Source organism: Chiroxiphia lanceolata, chromosome 5, assembly GCF_009829145.1.
Source record: "Chiroxiphia lanceolata isolate bChiLan1 chromosome 5, bChiLan1.pri, whole genome shotgun sequence".
Taxonomy (NCBI): Eukaryota; Metazoa; Chordata; class Aves; order Passeriformes; family Pipridae; genus Chiroxiphia; species Chiroxiphia lanceolata.
Genome location: NC_045641.1, coordinates 52,643,355 through 52,659,618, shown reverse-complemented (window position 1 = coordinate 52,659,618; position 16,264 = coordinate 52,643,355). Strand labels below are relative to the sequence as shown.

The 16,264-nt window shown below is 42.0% G+C and overlaps 2 protein-coding genes across 12 annotated transcripts in view; one reads left to right on the top strand and one right to left on the bottom strand.

Annotated features, from left to right (window-relative positions):
- Positions 1-298: 298 nt before the first annotated feature.
- Positions 299-11,096, bottom strand: IFT27 (intraflagellar transport 27). Its single transcript, XM_032689542.1, has 7 exons — positions 10,955-11,096; positions 7,605-7,684; positions 6,487-6,546; positions 5,759-5,818; positions 4,695-4,812; positions 4,284-4,393; positions 299-4,092 (listed from the first exon to the last, which is right to left on the bottom strand). Exons 1-7 carry the CDS (start codon positions 10,986-10,988, stop codon positions 3,994-3,996), a joined length of 561 nt encoding a protein of 186 aa, XP_032545433.1. The 5' UTR covers positions 10,989-11,096; the 3' UTR covers positions 299-3,993.
- Positions 11,097-11,123: 27 nt separating this feature from the next.
- The window catches only part of NCF4 (neutrophil cytosolic factor 4), a 56,290-nt gene continuing 51,149 nt past the window's right edge, over positions 11,124-16,264 (top strand). Inside the window, exons 1-3 of one of the 11 annotated variants that reach the window (XM_032689537.1) lie at positions 11,124-11,271; positions 13,677-13,686; positions 13,777-13,903. Coding sequence is in view for 1 of the 11 variants with exons in the window: in XM_032689529.1 (XP_032545420.1) it covers positions 11,335-11,420 (86 nt within the window). In the remaining 10 variants the exon portion in view is untranslated. Of the gene's footprint in view, positions 11,421-11,870; positions 11,878-13,676; positions 13,904-16,264 lie in introns of those variants that run through there. The other 10 variants (XM_032689534.1, XM_032689533.1, XM_032689538.1 and 7 more) reach the window with 10 other exon arrangements.

Genomic DNA, 16,264 nt, shown 5'->3' with positions numbered 1-16,264 from the left:
CACACAGTTTATCCTTCTGCCCCAAGGCAGTATTTCATTTTCAACAACATCATGTGTCTTTTGCTATCAGGTCAGATTGATCCAAGATGTATAGTGGGTAAAGAAATGAAGCTTACCCAGGGGAGTCAATTGGCATAAAAGACTAAATCTAGCCCTTTAAGTCACTGAAGTTATATCAGAAATAACCCTGGTCCAAATGGTGTCATTTATCAGATCAGTCTTCTAAAAGATGTCCTTTCTTAAGTTTTAAGTCTCTAAAATGAACAAATCTCTAAAAGAAACTGTTTTGACAGCCCCATTTCAGTATATTTAATGCTTTATTATGAACAGCAGTGACCACTCCATTGTTAAGACTGAACAGATCTTATCACAGTAGGATCAGCTTTGAAACTCCTATTACTCCCACAATAAAACCTGATCTTTCTGGAATTTTACATCCTGCATTTCACTGCACAGTAGTCTGGCAAGACAAAACAAACCCATTAAAGCATCTTTAATATGACAACTTTACACAAATGAATTTCCAGTAAAATTTCAGAATGTCAGACAGCTTCTTAAGGTTCTTTCTTCCAAGACAATTTGACTAAAAATTCCACTTTTGTTTTTTTTCTTCTATTAATCTCTCTAAGAAGAAATGTCTTGCAGCCTCGGGAATAGATAATGCAGAAATTAGAAGGATAAAAAAAAAATCAGCTGGTGATGTATCAAGCTAAGTGAAGCAGGGCACAAGTATAACAGGGATTCTGAGCAAAACCATGAGGACCAAAGGAAAGGTAAGAATGAGAGGCTCCAACGAAGAAAGAAATGGTTTTGCCTAATCAAATAAGCAAGCAGGAAAAAGGACTACATATCTATTAAAAACAGTTAAAGGTCTGTTTGTTTCCTCCGCCTTCTTTTGAAATTTCAGTTCTGGTTGAGTTGGGTCTTTTCTGTGTTGTAACACTCATGCTGAGCACCTGCAGCACTGCACAGCTGGACAAAGCAGGGGAGCTGTAAGAAGACAACAAGCTTCCTGGTCAGCAGACAGGCTTTCTGTCTTCCTCCCACTGTTCTCCACAGCGCTTGTAATTCAGACATGCTAAGGCTGTAGGCAGCAAACGCATATTCTCACCCTACAGATGTGACCACAACAGTTTGTAAATACAGTAAGAGAAACTTAATAATGGCTTCAGACTCTTACTCATCCTGCTCGCCCAGCTCACCTACACACCACCCTGAACTTCTTCACACAGCCACAAAACTATTTTCCACAGCCTTCCCATGTCTGGCTCTCGTGTTCTCTTCCTACTCTTCACTACCGGCCTCTACAATCAAGGTCACAAATAAGCTAGGAAAATAGCAACAAGCACCACCTGCATCATGCTGGTATTATATAGCACATTAGACAGGAAGGACAATATATTGTGCTTTTAAAATGCATCGAAAGGGTTGGATGGTTATTGTCAAACACACCCTTTTGAAGGACATTAAACTGTGTCTCTACATTAGTGCTTGAAATAGTCCTGTAAAAAGCAAGTTGGACAACACGTTTTAGACATCACTTCCAACTGTAGTTATGGCCTGTGGAAGAGGGAAAGGGGCAGTGGGTGAATCCCTACTGCTAGCTAATTGGATCATACATTTCCTCTCTCAGGCAATATATCTTTCCCTGCATGGGATGCATTTTTCTTCACTAGCCTCTCAAAAGCAGCTTCCCCATAAATCACAAATCACCTCTGCAAGCATTCCCTTAATGAGATCCTCCAGCTTTTGCATTCATTTAATAAAACAGAATTCACCAATCTTCATCTTACTGTGCATTTAAAGTGTTTATTTGAAGTTATGGGAGGTCCTTCTGGTGCAGAGAGATGGACTCCCTGGTTAAAGATTGCATAGGATTCATTTTATTACCTATTCCCAAGACATTCGTACCCCTATGTACACCAGGTCACAGGTGGTATACACATCTGGTATGTTATTTTCAATATGAAGAAACATGTGTCTTGTTTTGTAATCATATCATCAATAGAACCAGGGGGAAATGAGCTACCAAATCAAAACAAAACTTCTTTAGTTCTTTAACTAGATCAGCACAGCATTCAAAATAACTTTTATCCTCAATAGTCAGAGGTACCAGCACCTGCAGGCAAGAGTCTACTCAGCCTATGTAAACCAACAGACAATCCCCAGGATTAACAAGACAACCCATGTAAGATACATATGCCAGTAATGCCAATCCAATTCAAAAACGAGTGAGTCTTCTGGTTACCCTGAGATCATGGAGGACCCTTTCCTTCTTCGGAGAAAGCAGGAGCTTCCCAGCTGTTCTGTAATTTTTGAGGTGGTTTCTAGCAAAAGAACCTCTTCTTTTTTGTTTCGTGTAGGTTGAGCTCCTACTCAACCTCTTTAGCTGGTATTCATGTTTCCTAGTTAATTCCCAGCATCACTGTTGTCAGTGAAATGAGCCCAGCTGCTTCTCCAGATTCTTGAAGTGCTTCATAAACTCTGCTACAACATCTGCAGCCATATTTCTTACGTTCAATTCAATGTACTTTTCCTAGCACTGAGCATAAAAATGATTATAAACCATAAGTACAAAAGTTTTGAAACACAGATTCCTGAAAAGCCTGCCTGAAAAAATCACTCAGTGCTTACTCTCTACAAAATTCAGCTTCTCTTGCTCAAGGGAATCTACCATAATCTGGGAGAAGAGAATGGTTAAATTTTTGAAACTCTCGGTGTTAGGCTCAGTTACAAGCCAGGACCTTACCACGGATGCTTTTGCATTCTGCAGTAGGAACGACTCTTACACATGCAACGTCAGTGCTCCACACAAAAGAGCAGCTCTCTCTAGGCTTCCACCCTTTCTAATATGAAACTTCTACCCAGAAATGGCTGAGTCAGAGTAACTTATCCAGGCTGTCTTTCATTTCCCTAGTCCCGTTTCCACTAGCAACACCAGAACTGTGGTCTTTAATCCTAAAGTCAATGACAAGCAGGGAGAGTTTAACAAGAAACAGGACTCTGATTTTGAGATTGAGAACTGAACTTAATCAGAATGGTATTGCCAAGTTCAGCTGACAAAAATGATACAAAAATACATAAGATGACAAAGACATAATGAAGAAAAGGTAATTTGTTCTACATTTTGGACTCGTCTTTAGAATAGAAGAGGTATTCTTGCAATTTGACCCCATTTTGCAGATTAACCGATTTGGATCTGCCTGCAGGACTTCCCGCTCACTTCAAGGGAGGTGGCAGCCTCTGTAGAACTCCTGTGACCTGGGACCAGCAGAGGGCACTGCGTCACCAAGTGACAGCGGTACGGACGCGAGACAGTTCCCACCAGGCAGTGACAGTGAGCCATGTCGAAGGAAAGAAACATTCTAGAAATCAGAAAAACGCATTAGTCACCAGCATATCACTCCTACAACTGCTAAGGGCAACACTGTTAAAACAGGCCCCAAACTGTGGGCACTCCTAGAAACGCACCTAAATCCAGCTCAGTCCCCACACATCTCAGTCTCCGGGTGCTGATTTTAGGGCATAGGCCTCCTCCAGAAAATGCTTTTCAAGAGGTAGGGCCAAATCAGTCCTGCCCTGCAATGTATGTATCAGGGCTGGGTTGCTTAAGTCGAAAAGCATCCTGTCAGCTTCCTCTCTCTGTTTCCAAACCTCTAAATCCTTGCTTGTAGCAGCAGGAAGTCTGTTCAGACAAGAAGATATCAAAGCAAAGAGCTGGCAATTTCCATTCTGCCCTTCCCTTTTACTCCCCGCCTCCTCCAACCTAGCAGATTTTCAGTGAGCAGAGAACTAAGTTAGAGGACATGAAAGGAATGCTGAGGTAGCAACTTCAGAAGAGTGTCTTTCCACTTGCTTATTTCTAGTTTATTTTGAATTACCAGAAGATGACCATGAAGAAGCAAATAGCTCATCTTTTTTCTTCTCTCAGTATTCCATCCAGCAGGATTCTAGGCACCAGAAGAAGCTTAGAGGATAAATAAGTCATACCAGTCATGCTAGTGAGTGAAAAGTTTCCACTTTCTCTTTGTAGAGTTGGTGGAATAACTTTGCCAGGATGTGGAAAGGGGTCTCAAAATTTTTCATCTCCTTCTGTAAAGAAATAAGAAAGTTATGAATGACAGATGGAATAATCACTTGACTATTTATGTTCTGCTTCACAGAAGATTAAAACCGAGTTAGATGACAAGGGGAAGAGAACCTCCGATTATCTTTTTTTACCCGAAAAAGAAAATAACTACAAACATCCGCTTCCACAGGCGGTGAAAGGAGCAGATACCCACCACTGACATCTCACAGTATTCCAGGCCATGTTTCTCAGCCCACTTCTGTGCTTCTTTCTGCTCCACAACTCGGCGATCAGCTAGGTCTGTTTTATTCCCCACTAAGACAGCTGCAGAAAAAAAGACATGAAACAAGAAAAAAAACAGCCCATCAATGCTGACTCATTAGTAACAAAGACTGGAACATTTGTAGAAGTAGCTGAAAAAGCTGGAGGTGTGGAGAAAAGTCTACAACTACCTAGAAAAGGTTCAAAAAAGGAAACATATTCATGCCTTACATGCTTTGTGATAAAAGCAAATGAGTTGGAAGAAGCCCTGACTTAAAATAAACGCTCTATGTCACATCTCAATGGGAAAAACTGCTGTCATACAAGAGGGGAGTACATAACAAGAATCACGGCCATTTCTTACCTGGGATGTGCACCCCAACTGCTTGAGCCCTCAGCTTCTCCAACCATTTGGTACAGTTGTTGAAAGATTGCTCATTAGTGACATCATACACAAGGCACAGAACGTTGGGTTGCTCCCACTGCGCAGCAAGAGAGGAACATTGTCAGCTCTAATGAAACTGATGTTGTCAACAGCCAGGCTGTAAACACAGCAAACAGCTGCTAAGATGAAAATAAAAAGCCGAATATATAGGAATCCTATGCCCTGGTTGAGGTTTCACATTTCAAATGACCCAACTAAATGGATCACTGGCACTGGGAGAGGTGGTCTTGCTCTCTTTCCCTATTCTTGTCTGTACAGTCCTGCTCCTTTACTTGTATCCGCTCTGGCTTTCATCTGATCACTGGGGAAGCTGATTCTTCATGCTGAATCAGCACAAAATTAATCCTAGAGAAAAAAGTAGAAAGGTTTTCTTCCAGTTTGAGAAGCTGAGCCAGTTTCTAAAGGAGTCCCTTGCAAACCAGACCTAATGCAAGGGCAAAAGTGGAATTGCCTCTGGTAGAGCAGTGAATCATTAGGTTGACTTAGCCATCTTATGAAACCTCACATCAAGTGATTCTACCTCTCAAAATGAGATAACACAGTAGAGAACTGTGGCTAAGGCCACAGATACGTGAAGGAAAAAAACCAAGGACAGTATTATGCTCAAAGGACAAGAATGAATCCTGTTAGATCAAACACATCACTGTAACACAACCCCCTCCCCCACTACTGAAGTAGCAGCAAAATAGGTATTTTTCTAAGAAATAAAAATAACTTTAACCAACAGTACACAGAAATTCTCAGTTAACAAATCTGTATTTCTTTTGTAAGAAAACTGCTTATCTACTTTCCTTCCTCTGGAAAGTATTTCTCCTAATACTTCTACAAGTTTTAGAGAGGTAGAACAGGATGCGTTGGCAACTGAGGTAATTGCTCCCATTTACACTAAAGACAAAGTTTGCTACATCTGCCAGACTGAGGAGTTCAGATCTTCAAAGCAAAAGCACTTCTTTGGAAGAAGAGGACTGTTACATAAGACTTACCAGTTTCTCCAGCATCTCAGAAAATAGATCTTTTCCTGCAGAGTCAAAAATGAAGAATTCCTGAAAGCGGAAACAGAAAGAAGGCTCTTGCCAAGAAAAATGCAGTGTAGGGAAAGGTTTTGAAAGTAAATACTGCAACTTGTAACTCCTACGTTTTGTTCAGTACAGCAATGTCATGTCCCTAAGGGACAAATTCCCCGCACTGAGAAAACTCTAGACAGTGTGAGAAAAATAAAAAGCTGTATTTCAAGTATAACCAATCAATGGCTTACCTCCAAGGCTCCAAGTCTGGTTTTCATCTCTACTGGAAACAAAATATGTGGACTGGGACAGTAACCTGTACTATTCACATGAAATTATACATGTGGGTACATTCCATTAGTGGGGGTATAGGGCATTAAGGGAAAATAACAGATAAGTTTCAGCTTCTTTAGTTTCCAGGAAACGTGAACTAAACCTGAATGCCCTAAAGGACAGAATAGAATCTCAACAAATCTGGCAACAACTTTGATTTACAATGTTGTGTTGGATATGAGTATGTAAAACTTATATTTTTAAGACTGAACTAACCCTGGAGTATCAGCAACCGTACACAGTCAGGCTTATTTCCTTAATGCAACCTAATTGCCATATGAACATGCATAGTGATCTTCCATCATAATGAGACTTGTGAGGTTTGAGCTCTGGATGTCTCTTTCTGACCCAATTTATGTCACAGAAAAACTCACCACACTATCACTTGTCTCTGGAACCGATACAGCCTTTACCAACAGATCTATGCCCGTGGTCTGTCAAGAAGAATCAGGAAAATGAGGATCAGAAGAGTTTTTAAGAGCCTGTCCAACTGCATACCAACTATGCATTGGATTGAGGCAATTCTCGTGAATCATTACAATCCCATCAAACACAAACCGCTGGGAACTCAGCAATACTCCTCAGAGCTCTGGTAACATAATCCCACCAACATGTCAAAGACTCGTAGATTTGCTCAGCTGGGGGAAAAAGGAGGAGAAGAACCAAAGAGATTTGCTTATATACAGCTAAGAGTATTAGCTGAAATCTGCAGGGCTGCACCTACTCTCACATTGCTGCTCTAACACACGCCTGAGAACGTTTTGCACCAACCATGTGATCAGCTAACATATGGAACTGAGGTTATTTGTGCTTCTTCCACCTTTTATCTCATTCTGCTTTGTAGCTTGTTTGTTTGTTCTATTTCTATCCTTAACTTCTGGTTTCCGTCTTTATTTCAATGAATAAACAAAATTTAGGGCTTTTTTTCCTCCACACTCATATTTTCCTTTTTTTACTTTACTTATATTTACTTTCATTTTTATACTGATTCTGATTAGTCATCACCATTGATTCTTACACTGAAAGACTGCAAACTGTATCCTCTTCATCTGGGAACAGTTTCTGTAGATTATAATTATCTTGGGGCTATGCAGCACATCTTCGTGTTTGCATAGTGATAAGCACACTGTCCACATGCACATTTAATAGCTGGAATTAAAAGCCTTCTCCTTCAGCAAGGCTTTTTCACAGAGCACTCCCTAAAGGGGGAAGTTCTCTAACACCACAAAAGCTTGTGAAAACATTGGTTCGTCAGGAAAATTAACTAAATTACTCTGCATTAAGTTTCAACATCAGCACCCACATAATGTAGACTTACATAATACTAAAGGGTTTCCCTTCAGAATCTAGGGTGTAAGAGAAAGAAAACCCTACAAGATTCTACACTGAATGCCTCTAATAAAAATCATACTGATTTTGCTCTAGGTCTCCTAATTTCCTCATTCTACCTAGAAAAATGTTAGACAGCAATTGGAGCCTGTTGTGTGCTTACCAGTGTGTAGTTCTTCTGAAAATGAGCCCCATCACTGCGAAACATCTGGGCTAAAGCACTCTTCCCCACAGCCGGATCTCCTGCAAAACCAAAAACATAGATTTTTTGTTTCATTCCAGAGAATCTTATTTTCCCTCAGTTCTGTTTATTATCACATGCCCTGAAAGCCTGGATGCTCTAACCCTGACTACGGGCAAGATAACTGTCATATGAAGCACACAGCAATCTAAAAGGTAATACCAACATGAGGAAATGAATATTGCCATTATGCATACTGGTGCTGACATTAGATTTATGATCTATGAACAACAGCAAAGGACTGCCAGATCAGGGTGGAACTGCTGCTTGTTCTAAAATTCATGCCTACGCCATAGCCCTTATCTAACAATTAAAATTTCCCAGATATGCTACCATGTAGAAAAAATAGCAATGTGATCCGGGACAGTGGGCTGCATAGGAGGCTATTTCCACTCCTTATGTTACCCATTTCCCCAGATTCAAATCCTTGTTATATACTGAGACAAAGCTGCTTAAGCTGGTAACATTCCTCAATGAACTCTTCTTGCTGATCCTGCTAAGAGAGCAGCTCTTGCTGACTCAATGCTGCTGGTGGCTCATTAGTTGCATCCTGGGCATAACAGAAGCAAATGTCAGAGAGAAAGAGCCTGCTGATTCATCCCTTTATGGAAGGAAAACCAAGGGGCTTTAGTTTTTGCTCTTCTAGAGCCAAGGCTTTCTGATATGGCTTGCACAACACTTTGGGCAAACCTGGCAGCTGCTGGCTTTGGCTGCTGCTACAAAACTCGGTAAGATCCAAAGCAATGGCAGAGAACTGCAGAATTCACATATGCCCCTATTACTTCACGAAAAATATCGTAACCTTTGCAAAACAAAGACTTAAGTTAATGCTTCCAAAGGGTTTATAATCTCTTCACATAACGTCCTTCTAGGTTGGATAGTTAAAAGGACAGGAGCCAGGAATTAAATACCTCAGTGGTTCAAGCTTTACCCTTTAAAGGTACACTTATAACAGCCAAGCCTGGAATACAAATCTTTTACATTATGTTGTTAATAAATTAACCCAGAAAGGGGTATATTTTGACCCTGTTACAGCTTCCTAGATAGTGTTTTGCAGGAAATTGGTAGACCTATCTGCCCACATAATATTACAGAGGAGGAAGGAGGTTTTGGATAGTAACGATTGCTCCTAGATGCATTAACCAAATGTAGCTCTTGTTTAAACATTTTTAGCAAGCTTACTTACTTTGAGCTGAGCTGGGCTCATAATATTTAGACAGGAAAATCTGGTAAGTCAGCTTGTTTGTTCCCTGATCAGTTCAAGCTCGTGCGGAAGACAACACTCTGTTCTGAGTGGAAGCTATTCCGTATTTCAATAGACAATTAGATCGGTCTTTGTAAAATGAGAGAAGTACACACTGCTCCAAACTTCGAAGGCATCATCCAGCACAAATTCTTAACTAATGCGTTGCCTTTTTTCTATCTGACAGCCCCAGTTGTTCTTTCCCTTTCCTTATTCTTTGCCATCCTCTTTAGCCCGACACCACTATACTTCCTCAAAATAAGTTTCCTTGCCCTTTTCAATTAGTTTGGTCTCATCTGCCAGTACTGCATCCCACAGCATATATTCTACCCATATTTCAGTTATTTCGCCAGAATCTGTAGTGTGTCCAAAATGCCTCCTACTGCCAACTGTCTCTGCAATGAAAACCTTTGTGTAGCGTCTCCACAGCAAGCTCAGACAAGAATACCTTTTACTGTGTGTCTGTAAATTACCCTTGGGATAACACAGGAATCACTTCTACTGTCAAGTTAATAGTCTCTGTTTTCCTAATAAAAGCCCTTTTCCCCTTTGACCTTGGTGCAGCTCCCAATTCTGTGAGCCATTGACTCTTCATAACCATTTCCTTAGGTACACAAAAGCTCCCTGTTCCATTTCTGATCATTTTGCTCCTACCTATGTAATTGCATTTTCTTGTTCACTTTAGGTTGTTGTGGTTACTAATCTCTTATGTCTCTTTCACTATATTGGTCTCTTCTGCAAGAGAGAAGCGATTTTGCCTGGTCTACTTCATTAATTTATTATTTTTAATAATATATGGATATTAATGTAGCACATAGGAGAACTACATAAAGGACAGGATCTTCCTGTTGTTTGTGTTGCAAACAGAATTGAAAAGTCAGCCCCAGACCCAATCAGGATTAAGCACATAAACATGTCATCCAAAGAAAACCTATGTGATTTAAAAATGGTTGTAAGAATTGGCCTTGGCAACAGTAAACAACAAAACTAGAAAGACTTTACAAAGCCTGTGTATTGGAAGCAGGAAACTTCCAAATTGGAAATGATGTGTAAGTTTCAAATCTAGAAGACATGCAAGATACTCATGCTGTCCACAGCAACAGAGGCACAAGGGAGATTAACTTTTGCATTTGCCAAAGACCACACATGATTTTGTGCGAGTTCATGGCCAGCTGCTTCCGAGGTTAAAATAGGCAAACATTTTACTCTATATGAAAGAATTTGGAGTGAAGAGTTAAAGCTGGGAGTTGACTGCACACAAAGGTTTTATGGATTTGTGCTTCTGGCTGAGGCTGCACAGAGTTTCAGTGTAGAGGGAGGGAAGAAGAAGTTTTCTTCCTGCGGTGTTAACAATCATCTGTACTTACTTTCAACAGCTCTATAATCCATCCTGACTAAATAAATCGATATCTTCACCTCACTTTTTCCCCTCAGGTTAACCTCCAACTTGCTTGGGGAAAAAGACATGTCTGTGAAGTGCACGTGCTTCATCCTTCTATTCCTTACTTAGGCTTTACCTTTCTAACACCCTCAGAATAACCCCGATTTCTGACATGAATTTTTCACATCAGCCCAAAGCAAGACTCCGGAATGAGGCAGGACCCAGCTGTCTACCCTGCTCCCTTCACACTTTCTCCATCCTCTGCCTTCCTTTCCACACTGCAAAAATACTCTTTTTGGTGAGGTTCCCCCCCCCCTTTTTTTTTTTGTTTTTTCAGATCCTTTCCTTGCATTTCAGCCGGTCCGACTACGCCTCACACCCTCCCTGGGCACAGCTCTTGACTCCCCGCGTGTCGCAGGAGGGAGCGGACACCGGGCTGGCACCGATAAACGGGATTTCCACCGCTCCCGCCCCGAGGGAGCTGAGGTCCTCACTCCTTTCCCCACCTCTTCTCCGTCGGGGCGGCCCCTCCACGAGGGGCTGCGGGAAGCCAGGCCGGATCGGCTGCCGGCCTCGCCGCACCCCACGGCGCCCGCTCTGGGCCCCTGCAGCCAGCAGGGCGGACGGGACCGGGCGGGCCAGACTCACCTGCCAGCAGGCACTTGGCAGCGAGCTTCACCATGGCCCCGGGCAGGCGGCGGGCCGGACGGGAAAGCGGCCGAGCCGCCACCGCGCTGAACCGCGGCCCTGGCAACCGCGCGGCCCTGGCAACCGAGCGACCGCCCGCCCGCCCATCCCGGTTGGCTGCGAGCTCCGCTCGTCAACGCCTCTCGCAGTTGTTATTGGTTCTCTTGACTTTTTCCCGCCCACCAGGCGCGCCGTCATTCAAACCCGCCCCCCCCGCCCCTCCCGGTGGCGCCGCGGCGCTATGGGAGGAACGGAGCGGAATTCTGCCCGGCAACTAAGTACGTCATCGGGACTCGGCTTGTTATTGGGTAGAGCACAGGGTACTATACCACGGGGCTGAAATGAACCCTCTAGGGACGCGGCAGAAAATAGTAAAAGTAACGGCAAAGGGCTGCGGCAGCACCAAGGAGGAAAGAGGCAAGCGACGGTGAGAAACCTCCATTTCGTGCCTATGAACCCACGGAACCCGATGTTCCGTGCGGAAGGGCCCTGGCACCCGCTGCCTTCCTGCGCATGCGCTCTGCCGGGCGCTCGCCTCTCCCCCCGCCCGCAGCCGTCCCTTCCGCCCGGTCCCATCATTTGGGTCACTTTTTCCTCGGGGCTTGGAGGTGGAGCGGGAATTGCACCAGGCTTTGTGCTTTGCTGCGGCAGATTTATAAGTCGGCCACGAGGCTTGATCAGCACGTTTAGAGCAGGCAGTTTGTGAGGCCGCTGTGTCTAGAATGGAAGTTGAGCTGTGCTTCTTCCCAGCCCGGGCCAACATTTGATCCCTTATCCTTTCCTCCAGTTCACGCTTTTCCTTGTGTTTGACTGTTATCATACTGACGGTGAAAGTTCTCTTTCTGATTTCTTAGTTGCTTTCTTCTTAATATCTCAGGATTTTGGTCCTTTCCCCCCCCTTTGTTGTTTTTGTAGTCTTTCACGCTGCAGTAGGTTGGTTTCTTTATTGTTTTTCTTAATTTTCAAATATTTTTGCTAAGATCTCCCTTGACTACTATTAAACTATTTCTCTGCCCTATTCTTATTCTTTGAACTGATCTTCTGTCTTCCTTAAGCAGTCCAGGTCAGTGGATTTGGGTTGGAGCTGAAAAAGGTGATAATAAAGCTTCCTGTGTTTTCCTCTCCTTCCAATGTCTTACGCCATCACCAAGCATACCATTAAAAGCAAACAACATTTTTTAGGGTATAAACTTCTTAGGGTATAAACTTTGCTTGTCTACACTTTGGGTTGTTTACTCTGGAGCACAGAATCTGCTTGCTGTGAAAAGTAGTGAGTAAGCTTGGGAAGAAAAGAATAATTAATAGTGCATCTATATTGGGGTTATGACACTGGACATTCCAGAAGTACTGTTGGTTGAAAATAAATTGTTCCAAGTTTTATATTAATTTCAAGGTAGTGCCTGCTTAGAAGGCAGCTTTTTTTTACCTTTGTCTAGGATGAATGACCCATTTTACATGTTTGGGACTATGTGACACATCTGCCAGAAACCTAACCAGGAAGAAAATAACATAAAAATAATGAGATCCCATAGCAAAATCAAAGGAGTCTTTTATATGCACATAAAATAACACTGTTTCTCTTAAAAATATGAAAGGGACTTCTCCAGCCTGAGTGGGTAAACCTTAATTGTAGAAGATAACTGTAGTGAAGTATAGTGATGGAGTCACTACTGAGGGTTTTTTTAAAAAGAAAAAGAAAAATTAATTCCAGGTCTCCTTATTGCTTTCACTGTTTTCCATCTCTGAATCTTCCATCACATAAGACAGGTGTGGCTTATTGATGTTCTCCATCACTTATGTCTAAATAGCTTCCCTCCCCTTTCATCTTTTCTGCCTTCCACTCCATCTTCCAAGAAATCCACTTGCGTCTGTGTTGTTCCATTTTTGCAATCTTTGCATTATCCTTTGTTGTCTATTTGTAATATTGTCCCAGTTTACTGACAGGTCTGTATGCGAAGGCTTTGAGGCTCCATTATGATTTACTTCAGAATTATTGATCGTGGCTGCAATGTAGTAGTATCCATCAGCATTTGCTGAGGTAAAACATCTCTAACATTTTACACTGGGATCAGTGTAATAGAAGGCATAGATTATGTTGGAAGTGAGATTTTTATTGCTGTTGAAAAATTCTGCTTGGAATCTGGCTATGCTGCTTTCCTATTAGCATCCTGGTCCTTTATCCCATTCCCTCATTTTCTACTTACCTCTGCATGCATGTGTGCATAGAACTCTTAATGGACTTGTATCCTCTCTATTTCTTCTGTCCTTTTGCCCCACACTTTTTTTTTTTTACTCAGTCTCAGTCTTTTCCTCCACCTGAGTTCTCACAGGTAAAAGTTGTTCCATTACCAGCTTTGACAGTGATAGATTAAGGATGGAATTACTTATCTGCACCTTGTAATCCAAACAGAATCACAGTCTGCTGTTAGCAGTCCACAGGGGTTGCTGCTGAATAAATTGGAATACTGGTAGCTGTGCTCACTGAAGCTTCTCTCAGCTTGAATACGTGAGAAAGAGGGGAAGAGAAATCCTGTGGATTTAAACAAACCCACCCCCACCCCCCAACAGAGGATGATGTCCTTACCCTAGAGAAGTGTTTATTTGGTTAAACCCTGTATTTATCAGCTAAGGAGAAATAGAGCACTCTTTTTATTCACACATTTCATTTCTTCCTCAAATAAAGCAAGATTCCTGTGAGTGGAAAGCACTCCTTCTCTCATGTGAGCAGGATAAGTTGCCCTGACAGCCCCAAGACCCTGAGATTTAAAGTCACACTCCTTTAGGCAGTGGTCACAAAACAGCAGATGAACTGCACGTGTCCGTGTGCGGCTTGCATTTCGTCAGGGTACAGAAGGCAACGATGGTGGAACTGCAGCTCCAGCGGGAGTGGTAAGGAATTTCAGGCTCAAGGTAAGGCTTTGCACTGAGGATTAAACCAAGGTTGTACAGTCTTTGATGCATGTTTTGTGTTTCAGGTTTTGTCGGGCACTTCACAAAACATACCTGTTAAAAAGTGATTTTTTGTGAGGCAGAATTCACTGATATTCCTAGGACTTGTTTTTATAGTTATTCATGTATCGATGCAAACATTCTGGATATGTTCAGAGTTGGGCAGGTTACAACCTGTAACTTGAACATACTGCCTAATAAAAGCTACTGAGAAAGTACTGTAGCTTTCTTTGGAGTATCAGTGCTTCTCAGGAGGGCATTAATGTTGAGGAAAAGGAATTAGTAGGTCTTTCTGTAAGAAGTCTCTTAAATACAAAGTATTTTGTCAGTTCTTTTTTAAATCTTATGTTACTAAAAGGAAACAGTGTGACAAAACGGCATCAGAATTATCTTGCAAATGGATGAATATTCAGAGTTCATGCAGCTTTTTTAATCTGTATAGATTCTTACAGGATTGGCTATGAATGTTTTTTGATATCTCTGGAGAGCTTTGAAAAACTGTAAGAACGGATGTGCAAATTTTATTGTAGATTTCCGTTCTTTATACTTTCCCCAGGCGGTGGAATAAATAGGAACTTCATCTATTTTGAGGGCTACTTCATTTGGCATCCCCCAAAATTGCCGTTTGTTTCTCAGAGTGGGGCTATTAGCACAGAAGTGAGAATTTGGATGCTTTCTCTATCACTGTTGATAATGCCATTATAGTTCCAGGTCTTCCGATTTTGCTCTTTTGTGGCAGGGACTGAGACACAGCTATGAGGGCTTTTTGCACTGAAATGTAAGATGATTATAAAATGGTTGAATCAGCCAAAGGATTTGTTGGCAGTTACAACAACCCTTCTGACTGATCTGGCATATCTGTCACTTGTTTCTGATCTACTCTGTTGGGAGAGTGGAAGTTAGAAATGGATGGCAGTTGTGGCATCAATGAAAAGTGGTAAATTACTAGAAGTGGGGTAGGTGCCTCCACAAGATGTAAACTTGGTTTGAGTATGCTAATTGAAACTGTTTTGTCCTCTTTTCTAATGAATATGGAATGAGGGAAAGATTTCTCAAGGATGCATTCAAATCCACAAGGATAAAGATAAAGAGATTTTTCAGGGAGTAATTATTCTGCATATGCCTGGAAAAATTCCAGCTTGAATCTTTATTTTCTTGTTCTTGCACGTGGAAGCTAAGGAAAAGTGCTGGGAGCAAACCCTAAAGTCTTTACTTATTTTTTAACAATATACCCCAAAGGATTGGATGTGGATAGTTGATCGGGGAACCGGAACTTCATACAGAAAGTTGTCTGGATCTCTCCATGGGGGATAGTCTGTGACAGACTGAGGGCTTGCTGTGGCCTTGTGTGTGGCCTGAGCCTTTCTCAGCTGTGAGTGCTGTTATTGGAGCAATTGTGTCATGCTCCTTTGCACAGAGCCGTGCACAGGGGGATTGGATGCTGGTAAGTGAGCATCGAGCACGCTCCTGCATCACGGGGAAGGGGTTAATCTGCCAAACAGAGAATATATGAATACGTGACAGCTTTAAATGAGCTACCCACAATTCCAGCTCGCCAGTCATTATGTGGTGATGAGGACTATGATAGCAGCTGGGAGTCTTTTTTTGGATCTCTAGCTGCTGTCTGCTTAAAAAGCAGCTGCTCGGTTTACACTAATGCTATGTCTTGTGTTAAAAACTGCGAGACGGATTACATTCAAATAAAATAATGAGATTTATTAAAAAATAAAAGTTTATGTTTTGCTTTATATTCTGTTTGTGCTTTTAGGATTTGAATGTTCAAGGTTCTCCCTGCAGGCATGACAGCTAGAATGCTTTTCCCTTTGCTGAAGACTAAGTGTCAGCCATGTGATTCCGGGACTTGGAGTTTTAATGGAGGAAGAAGAGAAATCTTTGAGACTCCTTATTGGATTTTCAGAAGTTTACAACACTGTTTTCTATCCTCTTCACTTTTATAGCAGGTTAAATTTTTAGGCACAAACTTTCTCACCTTAATTATGTTCTTTCTTTTCAAGGTCAATTTATTACAATGAATTTATATTATAATAAAATGTCTTCTGTTCTAAGCTTTTCAAATCCTCACTCTAATCATCTCCAATCCTTCCTGCTGCACTGGATTTCCTTTTCCTCAGACCCTGAATTTCAGTTCACCCTCTGGCCTCTGTCTCAGAGCTCTCTGTCCGTTTATTTCCTACTTCAAAAGCAAGGCTCCCGCTCCTGCCTTCCCAGTAGCTGTTCAGACCAGGTACTTCCTTCCCATTTGCTGCTGAGCTTTGCTGGTCAAAATCTTTGTGGCTTTCTTCCTACAGCTGTAGGCCTTTG

Excerpts from the sequence above, each read along its gene's own strand:
- IFT27 (XM_032689542.1), bottom strand. The coding sequence starts at position 10,988 with ATGGTGAAGCTCGCTGCCAAGTGCCTGCTGGCAG. Across the intron at positions 7,685-10,954 it reads TGCCAAGTGCCTGCTGGCAG|GAGATCCGGCTGTGGGGAAG; the intron begins GTGAGTCTGGCC and ends TTGGTTTTGCAG. Across the intron at positions 4,093-4,283 it reads AATACTGTGAGATGTCAGTG|AAGGAGATGAAAAATTTTGA; the intron begins GTGGGTATCTGC and ends ATTTCTTTACAG.